The sequence below is a fragment of the Moschus berezovskii genome, chromosome 24, assembly GCF_049115385.1.
Source record: "Moschus berezovskii isolate FMDL1 chromosome 24, NW_MosBer_1.0, whole genome shotgun sequence".
Lineage (NCBI taxonomy): Eukaryota > Metazoa > Chordata > Mammalia > Artiodactyla > Moschidae > Moschus > Moschus berezovskii.
Window position 1 is genome coordinate 23742280 of NC_142483.1, and position 13461 is coordinate 23755740.

The window sequence follows — 13461 nt, forward strand, 5'->3', positions numbered from 1 at the left end:
AGCCAGGCCCTCTACTTATCCTGACTCTTAGACCCCTGAACTCATGTCTGGGTTCTAATGAAAAGGTGAACAGAAACATACTTCCTGGTAGAAGGTTTTTAAATGTTCCATGCCATCGGCAAGTGAGCATTTATCACTGAAAATTTACTGGGTGATTGCACATTTAAAAGGAAAGACAAGATCAATAATTTATATTTATTGAACAAAGATCATTAGCAACCATGAAGATACATACGCACATACACACACACACACATATATATATCCTAATAGCAATTTTTATTTTCATGGTTGTCAGGAAAAAATTGTCAGTTCTTTACATGTTCAACTTTATTTAATACCGAATTTTCTCTTTTCCCAGTAGAGTCAACAGTTCTGATTGTGCATTGCTATATCCTCAGCATCCCAGAAGAGACTAGCCCCACAGTAGGCAAATAAAAGGTATTAGCTGAAAAATGAATGACTTCTTTTTTGAAGGAATGACCTGGAGTCTTTTACTCCCTCCTCATAAAATAAATCTTCCTCAACCACGTTTAATAATCAGGATTCCCTCCCAGCCAATTAGACTTGGACTCAGCCTCTACCTCCCACTCCGCATTCCAAAGTTTCCATTTGTGTCCATTCCAGGAGGGCAACTCCCTGACCTGAGTCAGGGGGAGGAGCTACACTCCTCAGGGTCTAATGTCTCTTTACCCTTGCCCCCATTCTCACCTTTGGACTTTTCAAAACTGTAAAAACAGAAATCTGTCAAGCAATCATGAAATATCAGCTGTCAGAAAGCAGGAACAGAATCTCTGACAGGCATGCAATCACTGTAAATACTAAAAAACAAAAAAAAGTCCAGCTAAATTTTATCTCCAATGAAACAGATGCAAGGACAGTGTGTTCTGCGGTTTTTAAGTACATGTGAGATGAATGGTTTATAGAGTCTTCATCCACTCTGAGTTCAAATAAATTTTATAATTTCATATGTTGTAATGTTTTCATTAAAAAACTATCTCATTTCTATACTCCATATTGATAGAGCCAAATAATGTGTTTCTTATTTCTTTTTAAAAAGATACTAGCACAATGTTTAAGATATGTCTGCATTAGTAAAAAGATTCTTATTTTTACAAAAAAATGCATTCATATTTAATGTGATATTCCTTGTAACCAAAATCTTTATATCATCCTCTGAATCTGGCTATTAATATTAGATATTTCAAAAATAAAAGTGAGAGATGAAAAAAAAAAAAGTGAGAGATGTTTCACCATTCCCTAAACACAGTCAGTTATTGGAAGTGTTCAGAGCTGCTGGTTATGGGAATTTGCCAGTAAGAGTTATAAATTCAGATTTTCTATTGATGGAGTCAAATGGACAACATCAATATTAGCTAAAAAATGTTGAGTTTAGATGGAGGGTGAGTTTCACCAATATCCTTTTATTGAGTATAAACAGGAGTTTAAAAAAATTCACTCTGAACATGATCCTGTTTCTTTCTACCAAAATAAATAGGATTAATATAGTCAAGCATACTGACACTGGGAGACACTGCTTTGGAAAAGATACCTGGTGTTCTTACTGGCTACAAGTGATAAAGCCTTCCTTCTTCAAAAAAAAAAAAAAAGTCTTATCACTAAAGTACTCAATAGACTATCACACATTCAAATGGATTCATAAAAACACCTCTCTCAACATGGTCACATGGGGATTAAATGTGACCCCAATTTCCTTAGCATGATTTGGTACATAATAAATACTGAGTAAACAATAGTGAGCATCTTGTGCTTTGGAGATGTTATGTTATACAGCACCTCCTTAAAAAAACAAAAAACCCTCAAATGCATATGAAGTGAAAGTGAAGTCACTCAGTCATGTCCGACTCTTTGTGACTCCATGGACTGTAGCCCACCAGGCTTCTCCATCCTTGGGGTTTTCCAGGCAAGAGTACTGGAGTGGGTTGCCATTTCCTTCTCCAGGGGATCTTCCCAACCCAGGGATTGAATCCAGGTCTCCTGCATTGAAGGCAGACGCTTTACCCTCTGAGCCACCAGGGAAGTCCTCAAATGCATATAGGGAGTTCCTTATTTCGGTCTTTCCCCTTCAATTACCATAAGAAACTACAGTGCAAAATGGAGGCTCAGCAGGGCAATGTGGAATCGGTAGAGATCTGAGGTCATCTTTATGATTTATCACTTTTTGAAAAGTACAGGTTCTCTGAAAACTTACAAGTTTATGGTTGTTTTCTTTATTTTTCTTTAATGAGAAATGCTTCTGATATGTATTGCAGGTGAACAAATCACAAAATTGACAAATGTTCTAAGTCTTTTACAGTTATCCGAACAAAAAGAATAAGTTATGATCAAATTGGTGTGCATTTAGGGTGAGCTTTTCCCTGTACCTGGCTCCTCTCACATGTTCAGAACCATTTCTCCTAATTACTTGTTTTGACTTCTGGCTATGCCTTATCATCATCTACAAATTCAATAAACAGCATACATATTTCATAGTTGAGACTCAATGAATCAGGACAACAGTATTAGAAAAGAAAAAAAAAAGCAACAAAACGTTAAGCCTCTTATATTTTTGTTTATATCACTAAGCATCATTTCCAAATTCAGAAATATTTTTTAAAGTATCCCTTTAAAATACACATTTTAAACTACCCAATTACATAAAGCTTGCCACATGGTTACTCAGATTTGGGAGAGAGATAGTACAGGTTGGGAGAGATTTACAAAATTAAAAAGTGTCTTTTTAAAACCAAAGGAAACATATACACGCATTTCTAAGCACACAGCCTATTTGCCTTTACAGTCTGCTGATAAACACTGATTTTTAAACATTGTATATAAAATTAAATAACATGGAAAAAATAAATATGCTTTATTATATAAACACATAAAAATCTGTACTGCTCAAAATATTCAGATAACACTAGGCTTGGCTGCTTAAAATTGTACTCAGAAAGTATGGTAGTGATATATACAGTCTTTATTTTTCCTAGAGATAGATGCAGTGAGGTGATAAAACACTGATGTCAGACATTTTCTCTTCCTACCTACAGAAGCTGCAAACTTTCATATGAAAATGAGGTAGACACAAATTCATAAATTGACCAGGCAGAAACAAAAGCACAGTTCCTTCGTGACCCATAAATTCTCATTATTTGGGTTGACAGGCATTATTCCAAAGCACCTAAAGCAAGGCTCAGAGAACACTTTTAAGTTTGTCAGGAAAAATTCACACAAGCAATTCCTCCTAAGGAGAACCATGGCCTCCAAGGCAGTCAGCAAGCAGATATACCTGTGGTAAGTCACTTCAATCAGGTCCGACTCTTTGCAATCCTATGGACGAAAGCCCACCAGGCTCCTTTGTCCATGGGATTTCCCAGGCATGAATACTGGAGTGGGTTGCCATGCCCTACTCCAGGGGATCTTCCTGACCCAGGGATTGAACCCATGTCTTTTATGTCTCCTGCATTGACAGGCAGGTTGTTTACCACTAGTGCCAATGGGGCAATGCAAAAAAAGGAAAGCTAGATGACCATCTTGGACAGATTAGCAACCTTTTCAACTTTCATTATCTCGAAATGGCTTACTCTAGAATGCTACAGAGTTTTAACCCACTCCTCAGTATAGCTCTTTTTCCAATTTATCCCTCTAGCCACAGGATGTATGCATGCAATAGGCAAATCAGTGTTAAGAACCTTATTTCAAAAACAAAACATTGCCAAGTCAGAGTGAAGGACACATTCAAAACAGGACAGAAAAGACAAAATCTAGGGAAGGTGTTTTCAACAATCAGGATTCTAAATCTCTGGTGATTTGAGCCAGAACTAACAGCCTTAAAATGGGTACCTGAACTCTACATTCACAGAAGCTTCATTTTAGAGTCTGGAAACTGTGCTAACAGCCATTTGGAGTTTCTTTCCTAAATATTGCTCCTTAGTAACAATTGTTGGATTAGGCTATCTTCATTTCAACCTTGGAAAAGACCTACTCACACAGCAGTATTTGCTTCTCAACACTATCTCCTGCGTGGGGGGTACGCAGGATAAGAAAGCAACTCGGCCAGAGGGGGACTAATGGCTACCCTTGGTCTCTAATAGTTCTAGTTTGCTTTCTCTTGAAAGCAACATGTTAGCACCTCCAATATAGTTTTTCTTGTTGTTAATGTCACTGCCAGTTACAATGATGAAGCACCATAGAAGTGGCTTATGGCTATCAACACAATTCACTGAGGTATGCTTCAATTTAGAATTACTAAGAAATGGTACCAAAGCATCCATAAAAATCAACATATAAGTAAACTCCAAATCCTACCATAAGAATCTGAAAGGCTGCCCTTGCATAATTTAAGTCATATATTACAAATGGATCTATTTAAATAAAATGCTTTTGATTTAGTTCATTTTCAAAAATCACCATGAAAAGCGTTGTAAAAGTGGCCTTGCTCCCACGTTGCAGAGGCATTTGAATATATATTTGAATAATGATTACTTTATAAAAGAAGTGCTAAAATCATATAGGCAGCAAAAGCATTTTTAAAATCCATGTATTTGCTTCGGTTCATTACAGAGCATTTAGAATCTCTCTCTCCTTTTCACTGTGTGTTGCAGAAAACTATGTGCAGGCCCAAGAACAAGAACTATAATAAGAAAAACTTAAAGTCTTTAGTTATATTATTTAGAAGATCATGTTTTAAAATTTAAGCATTTAAACTTTTCAAGTATCTACGGGAGAGGGTGGCGATCCAGTGTAAAAGAAATTAAACTGTGTTTAGAAAGTGTTCAAGAAAGAGATTGCCACGGAAACTAATTTATATATATGATATAATATATTGTATATATACTATATACAATATATAATGTATAATGATAATATATTATTATTATATTATATATACACACATATTCTGAGGGTTAGGAGATGCTTTTTGGTGAATATTAAAGAAACACAACTTTTTGGAGAGCTACTATATATTTTGATATATACCAGTGTGTGGTGTTGGTGTTGGCTGAGTGAAAAGGATGAAACTATAATGGGCTCAAGAGGGAAAATTTCATGAAAAATAATATGTAACAGGTGACTTAGGGAAGTTGGAATGTCAGAAGATGTTCTTGATATTCTAAGGTTATTGCTGATCTTTTTCCAAACATTCATATAGGGAAAGTGCCAGTATTGCAGACAAAATACTCTGGGTGAACAATACATCTGAAGTGCCCTTGAATAAAATCCTTACAGCCCAGATAAATAGTACTACTTGAGACAATGTTCTAATTCTTCTAGATTTCTACTTAACACAGAGTACAGTAGTTATGCAGCTAGTATTCTACTTATAGATACAATCTCCAACCTTGAAACATTTGACTCTTACAAGTATCAACAGATTAGTAGCCATGTCAGATCAGTTAATCTGCTCTTTAGTTGCTTTCAGGAATGGTCAAGGTTTTTTCTCAGAACCCTATAGAACAAAGAAAGGCTTTTGGATATGAATTCACATAATATTAATTCAGCTTCAGTGCAATTAATGCATTCACAGGAACGTTTACTCTATTTACATGAGACAACCCTAATGGCTCCATACCTGTGGCACCATTTAGCCACAGTATTGTTTTGATACAGCTGATCCTTCTGTTTGCCAAGATTTGCCCCAGAAGTTTGCATAGTATTTATAGAGCCAAATCTGTCTCACGATGTTGTTTAAAAGCAGATGACAAAGGAAGCCTAGGACCAAAGGAAAAACCGGTCTCAAACGGGCTTTGTGTCTTGATAGAAGAAAGAACATTTTAGATGCCTTGCATGGCATCAGGTCACCGAGTCCACTGTCTTTGGAATTTTCCAAATGATTTCACTTGATTTTATGGGCACAGCCTTTTTGGCGATTGTGTTGAGAGCTGTACCCGAGTCACACTGAAGGCAAAGTATAGTATAGTCACTGAATCAAAAATTGCTTTGGCCTCAATAAGCAGGTATCTTCCCGCCAAAGTCAATACCACCAGCTTAGAAAAGGAAAGCATATCTGCCTCTGAGTTGTCTGCTTAAATCACTTTGGAGTTTAAAAATGGCATGGAGTTTCTTAAAAAAAAAAAAAAAAACAAAACTACACACAAATATATATAGTCTAGGTCTAGGAAAGGATGCTACTTTCTGGCATTGGCAAAAGGCCTGTATGAGGTACATGTATCCTGTAAAGTCACTTTGGCAATATCATTAAAAAAAATGAATTTTGTTGCATGTCAATATGAAGAAAAGAACAGACTGTGTATAGTACAGTTCCAGGGATGCCCTTGTGAGGAGGACAATCTGTCTCAAAGGAGTGACCCAGAGCACCTTGGAATTGGAGTGTTAGTTTTAGTTAGCAAACATGAATAGTTAGGGCCGTACCGAACTCCAAGGGCCAGCACTCCAGGCAGCATCTTGAGGACAAGCGTGTGTGTTACATTGCTCTCGATCTGGAGGCTTGTCAAGAATTTCACAGCTCAGATCCGGAAATCGTTCCCCGCTGGGCCTCTGACAGACCACCAGCCTTGTTCTCAAGCCTCCACCACACAGCTTAGTACACTGGAAGAAGAGAAAGGAAGGCTGCAATTATTCTGTCTGAACAGCCAGTGGCAAATTTTCTTTCCCCATGAGAAAAATGTTTTAGCCAAGATAGATTATGGCACCAGGCAAGATAAGCCTATAGGCAGAATGAAGCTGAATTACCAAAAGTAATATATATATAGCAGACTGGAGTCCTGTCCTTCCATGATGGGTGCGTGTGTTTTAGTTGTTCAGTTGTGTCTGACTCTTTGTGATCCCATGGACTGAAGAGCCTGACAGGCTACATGGGATTTCCCAGGCAAGAATACTGGAGTGGGCATCCACTCCCTTCTCCAGGGGATCTTCCCGACTCAGGGTTTGAACCTGGGTCTCCTGCATCGAGGGCAGATTCTTTACCATCTGAGCCACCAGGGAAGCCCCCTTTCATGGTAGCTGTTGTTTATTAAGCATTTGCTCTTCATCTGTACTAAATGCTTATATTTACGTTATCTCATCAAGAGGAGAGTGTAGTTATATGGGGCAACTGAGCTTAAGAGAGCATAACTTGATTAAAGTCAATTCAGCAGCAGGTGTCCAGAATAAAATCACAGCCTTTTCTTTCATGTATTCAAAATCCCAAATCAAAGAAACAGAAATCTAAAAACCACTAAGTACCAAAGGAAGGACATAATGCCTGAGCTGGTTCCTCTTCTGGCAACCTCGAGGAAGCTGTCACCAGCCTCTTGGCTATTCTGTGACTCCAGTCCCCGTAGACCTCTCTGACGTCCAAATATTTTATGCTATCTCTGAATCTTAGGATAATGATGGCATTCCCCTAGGATGAGTCAACAGTGTGGTGGGAATGCTGGATACGGTTCTGACTGTTGGCTGGACCCACGCTTCTGAGGTAGGAACAAGTTGTATTTCTTGGACAGTACTGCAGAGCTCACATCCAGGAACACTGATTGTTCCCCTGCTGTGTCAAGGCCAGATCTCCCATGGAATCTGGAATGATCTGGTCTGTGCTGACAGCCAGCATCCCAGCAAATGCGTGTACTCTCCTGGCTTCAATCCAATTACAGAAGCTTACGCACAGGCCCCATGGGACAGAGCTTTATGAGGAGTTTCAGGAAACCCACAATATATGCGTCTTCAAACCTGACTTCCCTTTCCGGTCCTTCAGCAAAGCCCTCCAGAATGATGTGCTATCAATAGAAGTTAACAAAACTCTGTTATGAGTGCCTATGACTACTAGGTTACATGAATGAAAGTGTGAAATGTGGACAAGGGACTTCGATTAGCCAGGAGTGTAGACTAACATGCCCTTCCATCTCATGTCTCTGTTCCCCTCTTGGTGGGCATAGGGGGCCTCCATGATGTTAATCCTTGTGCTTTATTTTATAAATTTTATAGTGAAGACAGAACAACTCAACAAACTCTAAGTATGGGCTCTCCCTGTAGATTCAATAGTAGAAATATATATTCTGTTTTAATTAAATACAAAACCATGAACATCTAAGTCCTATGCATGATAGTGGCTTAAAACCCCATTCAATAATATAGTAATACTAATGATAATTATTATTAGCAGTAATAATACTGATTATCATTATTATAATAGCAGTTATCTATGGTTGAAGGCTATGGGCTAGGTTTTGACGTGCACTATCTCATATAATAGACATGAATATTATGAAGTGGGTACTATTATTACTCTCATGGACAGATGGGAATACAGATATTTGGCTAAGTTATATTATTTGTCAAAGCCACAAAGCTTGTAAGAGCCAAGGCTGGGACAGGGGCCCAGTTTTGTCTGCTCCAAATATTCTACGGCCTTTCATCAATCATAGCTGACAATCCTTTTTTTATTATTATTAATTTTTATTGGCATGTGGCTGCTTTACAATTAGTAGTACAAAAGCAGTAGCTTTTGTGTTAGTTTCTGTTGTACAGTGGAATGAAACAGTTACATGTTTACACAGATCACCTCTTCTTTGGATTTCCTTCCTATTGAGGTCATCACAGAGCACTAAGTAGCGTTCCCCGTGCTCTACAGTAGGTTCGCATTAGCTATCTATTTTATGCACAGCAGTGTACACACATCAATCCCAATCTCCCAATTCTTCCTCCCCACTCCCTCTTGCTATCCATTCATTTGTTCTCTACACCTGTGTCTCTATTTTCATAGCAAGCAATTCTTAAAAGGTTAAGAGCTGAAGAATTTCATTATTTGAGACTATACAGCTAATTACTCACTTATATGATTACAATGCATCACCTCTGATAAGAATATCAGCTCCTAATCCCTGATGAACAACAGCTGGTTCATTACGGATTTGAAATATTGGGAGACACAATGCCATGCGAACAAGGGTGCACCACAAACACTCCCAAATTATGAAGATGGCAAAACTTCCATTGATTAATTTAACACATATTTCCAGTCACGTTAAAAGCACCCATGTTTAATCAGCAGAGGTTAACATTTTAAACCAGCATTATCTGTATTCTTTTCTAACTTATCTCTCCTATGTAGTCAAGCCATCTCTATATGGTAATAAATGCACTTTTAAAATAGTCCAGAATTAAGATAGATCTCCTAGTTAATCTGAAATCAAGAAGCTTTAAGTAGAGCCAGTTCTTCTTCCTTCAAATAAACTATGAACAACAGCACTGTTTGGTATTTGTTTTTCCCCAAAGGATGTATAAGTGGAGTTTGCTCTCACCTCTCCCCAGCTGCCATAAGCCCACTGAGGGCAAGGGCCAGATTCGCAGGCTCTGTGCTCATCAGGTTTGATTCTCTCCACGCAATCGTTGGCAGTGTATCCATTCTCATCCTGACACACAACAACACGCCGCTGGGACCCACCAGCACAGGTACTGGAACACTGAACACAGCAGACATTGGTCAACAGGTTAATCCCCACCTCAGGCTCCACCTCGAGGACCCAGAAAGCAGCTGGCTGAAGGGTCAGAGACAAATGCGGCAGAAACCACTCTCAAGTCATCCACAATGGACAGAATGCGATCTTGAGCATCTCCCTTCCATGAAGCTGCTTAATGTTCAGGTCTTAGCAATATCTGGAGGGCAGAAACACCATTTCCCCCTTGTGCATGTTAGGTCTTAGTAAGTGTTTAGGAACTGCCTAATTAGCGATCATGTCTTGTGATTTCCAGAGCAATCCAATTCATCCTCTGCAACTCTGAGAGGTGCAGACGTACTGACTGACACCACGGTCTACTGGGAAATTCTTTTTCTTTTCAAAACTGCTAGCACTTATTTAGAACCAACATTTAACCTCCCTTTCAACACAGGGGTCAAATCACTTGCTTGAGGAATTGCCAGTTGTTGAAATTAAGCTTTTATACTGTGGCTGCTACTGCTGCTGCTGCTAAGTCGCTTCAGTCGTGTCTGACTCTGTGCGACCCCATAGACGGCAGCCCAGCAGGCTCCTCCGTCCCTGGGATTCTCCAGGCAAGAACACTGGAGTGGGCTGCCATTTCCTTCTCCAATGTGTGAAAGTGAAAAGTGAAAGTGAAGTCGCTTAGTCGTGTCCGACTTGTAGCGATCCCATGGACTGCAGCCTACCAGGCTCCTCCATCCATGGATTTTCCAGGCAAGAGTACTGGAGTGGGTTGCCATTGCCTTCTCCGAAGCTTCTATTCTAATTCCTTCAATTATCCAAGGAAAGCATCATGGAATTTCACTTACATATTTCCTTGCAGCTAACATTCCCTTCTCTCCCTTCACAAAAGCCTCTACTTTCATAGCTAATGTAGCGATATTTGTTTTTCTTCTTTATTCTTATTCCCCAATGAACTTGAATTCCATATTGACAAACTTCTCTTCAGGTGCATGAGCCCAGCCATGTCTCTCATGGTTGTCACAGAATTACGTTCAGCCTTCAGCTTATTTCCCACACAAGCTTCTCATAGCTCTCTTATTTATCTGCATCTTGAGTGTTGTTTTTTTTCTTTCCATTTTTTCCTTATCTTTTGAAACCCGATGTGTTTGTTAGTCTCCTTCACCCTGACCCTTAACTTGTAAAATCTGTTTGCCTGTAAAAAAAAGCATCAAATCCTCTAAGCAGTGCAATTCTCATGACTTATCAAGTCTCAAACTGTATTTGCAACATTGTTTTGAGTTCCAGGTTCCAATGGTTGATATGTGCTATCAAACTCCAGCTCAAACCAGTGTTATTTAAAAATAACTGTAAATACTGCTCCTTGCTGGTCACCTTCTATATAAAGATGTGAAAAAGTTTTTTACTTATTGTACTGGACTTTAGTCCAATTTCCCTGCCAATGTTGGTCAAATTATGAATGATTTTCAAATATACTGAGCTTAATTTTTTAAATGCAGAGCAGGAAAATAGATTTATTAATTCTGTCTGAGCAATTATTTAGGAAATTTTTGATTAAAAAAAGCCCACCTCTATTCTCTGAGGGTTCTGTTATACTTACTCTAAACTTAAAAATACTTGTTTTCTACTTTTAAACAGCTTAGTACATAAGAAACACAGAGAACTATTATTTTAATTGGCTTTGTTTGAGGCCAAGAATTTGAAATCTTAGGAAGGACCTTCAATAGTATAAAGAGATTTGGAATATATATTTTGGCCCTGGGATTTTTCCTTTGATAATAAAATCTTGATTCAACTGTTTATTATCTCACCTGTGTTATTGTCCCCAGTAAAATGATAAGTCTCCTCAGAACTTCAGTATCATACTTATATCCCTAGTAGGTTCCACAGTGCTGGTCACATGATTAGAGTTTCTAGAAGGAATAGTTTCATAAACCACTGGCTATCCTCCCTTCAATATGGCTGAGTGGAGCAAGGAAGGACAACGGATCCAGGGTCAACTTAATACATTGGCTGCCCAGTGACCAGTCCAATGCTTCCTACAGAGAATCTGACCAGAGACAGAGCTCAGCTGGGGGGCAAGCAATTGCACAGCACAGTCTAGAACTTGCGCTGCACCATTCTAAACCCAGGGTCAGCCAGGGTCTTTACACTCCCAAATACAGGTGAAATATTGTACATGATCTTTCTCCAGGTCCAATTTTGCCACATTCTTTTTTATTAATAGGGATTCTTCGTTCCATTCCCATGTTGCAGAATTTCACTCTGGACTATTTTTGTTAACAATTTTCCTATCCTCTTTAGACAACATATTTTCCTAGGTAAGCATTCCTTTGAACAAACCCTGTATCTATCATCCACACTCTACAAAACAAGAGAGAATGGCCTTTAGGGAAGCAAGAGATGATGGACATCTGTTTGTTTTTTTTTAACCTGCCTTGTATATTTCCCACTGATATCTGGCAGGCTGGATTTTCCTTTAAGAAATCCATCAATGAACCTCACCTTAGTTGGACTGTATTTTATGGAGGCTATGCCATGCCGTATGCAGGATCTTAGTTCCCTGACCAGGGATTGAACCTGTGCCCTGTTGGTAGCCAGCATGAGAGACCCCACCCATGACAAGGTCTTGGCTTGAGGAGCTGGCACGCAAGGCTGTCCAGACCTCCGGGGATTTCTCGGGGCCACCCCATCATCTACTCCCCGGCCTCCGTCTCTTCTTCTTCTGTTGCTTGGTAGTCCTCTATGCTTTCTAAGAATTCTTCTGACTCCTGCTCAAATATCCCCCTTGAAACCTTTGCATGGCAGCGATACAGTCCCTGGGGGTGCATGGGTCCCTATAAACAGGCCAGGGATGAGGAAAATATTTTTACACAGAACATCCTACCCCTTCTGGCCCTGTTGGGGTTATAAATACCAATTTAGAATTTGGAATGCTCACGACTGCACAAAGCGCCCCTGGCATAAAACTAAGTCTGCTAACAATAGGCCTAAACACTCCACAAGCAAAAATAGATACAGAGCCCTTCACGAGTTTAGAAGGGCCCCTTAGGGTAAGATCTGGAGGGAGCTCATGAGACCCTTGGCCCTCAGGGTCACATACCAGTGCTTGCTGCTATGTCTCCCTGCCCCCTGTCTATGGTGTGCCTGGGAGTACACTAGAAGAAAACAGAGATAAAGGTAGATAACAAAATAAGTAAACATATAGAATTAGTATGGAAAATTGTCTCTGCAGATGTATGGGGATAGAGCCCCAAATCAGATACCATGTTACCTATGGAGCCACAAAGTCTGCCCAGGACTGAGGCTCCCAAGATAAGGCTTGCTAATAGCTCTTGCAGTTGACTTAACTGCTACACAAATAAAGCCATTTTTCATGCCTTGTGGCTTTGCTGTCTTAAGAGCCCATTCGAACTGCTTAAGAGTTATGCATGAAGGTACTGACTGTTCTGGAAGATGGTCTACCTGGTACGATCTTATCAAGACATTCCCCCCTCTTCAAGAGTATTGGTTTTAGGGTATATAAGCACTGATGTAAAGAAAATAAAGTAGTCTTGATTCTGCACCCAACCAAGACTCGACTCGCTTTCTTTTCTTCGCCAACACTGTTCATCCTGAGGGTATCCCTGGACTCTGCCGAGGCGGGACCCTGGCAGTGCCCCTGCAGTGGAAGTGTAGAGAGTCTCAATCACTGGACTACCAGGGAAGTCCCAGTGGGACTATCTTTTAAGAAGTTCTATGCTTTCCTCATCAAGGAGTAAGTGGAACTGGCTGAGCCAATCAGACTTTCCTGGGAATTTGAATCCTGAGCAGAACAACCCAAGGGTGGTTCAGAGTGAAAAGGGTTCATTAAGACAGACACGTCTTAAAGAAATGATCTTATAGATATTGTTCCATCTAGATTGGCAAACCACATCCTTGGGGCCAAATCCAGCCTGCCAGTTGCATTTATAACTAAAGCTTTATGGGAACACAGCCATGTCCCCTTGTTTACATATTGTCTATGTCTGTTTTTGTGCTAAGACAGCAGAGTCTGTTAGTTCCAACAGAGACTGTATGGTCCACACGACTGAAAATATTATCT

At 39.6% G+C, this 13461-nt stretch overlaps 1 protein-coding gene across 3 annotated transcripts in view; it reads right to left on the reverse strand.

The window, feature by feature from the left end:
- Positions 1-13461, reverse strand: part of ADAMTS9 (ADAM metallopeptidase with thrombospondin type 1 motif 9) — a 172582-nt gene that overhangs the window by 63258 nt on the left and 95863 nt on the right. For all 3 annotated transcript variants that reach the window (XM_055414264.2, XM_055414265.2, XM_055414262.2), the window contains exons 27-28: positions 9240-9401; positions 6373-6549 (exon numbers count right to left, since the gene is read on the reverse strand). In XM_055414264.2, the coding sequence (XP_055270239.1) occupies positions 6373-6549; positions 9240-9401 (339 nt within the window). The remainder of the gene's footprint in view (positions 1-6372; positions 6550-9239; positions 9402-13461) is intronic.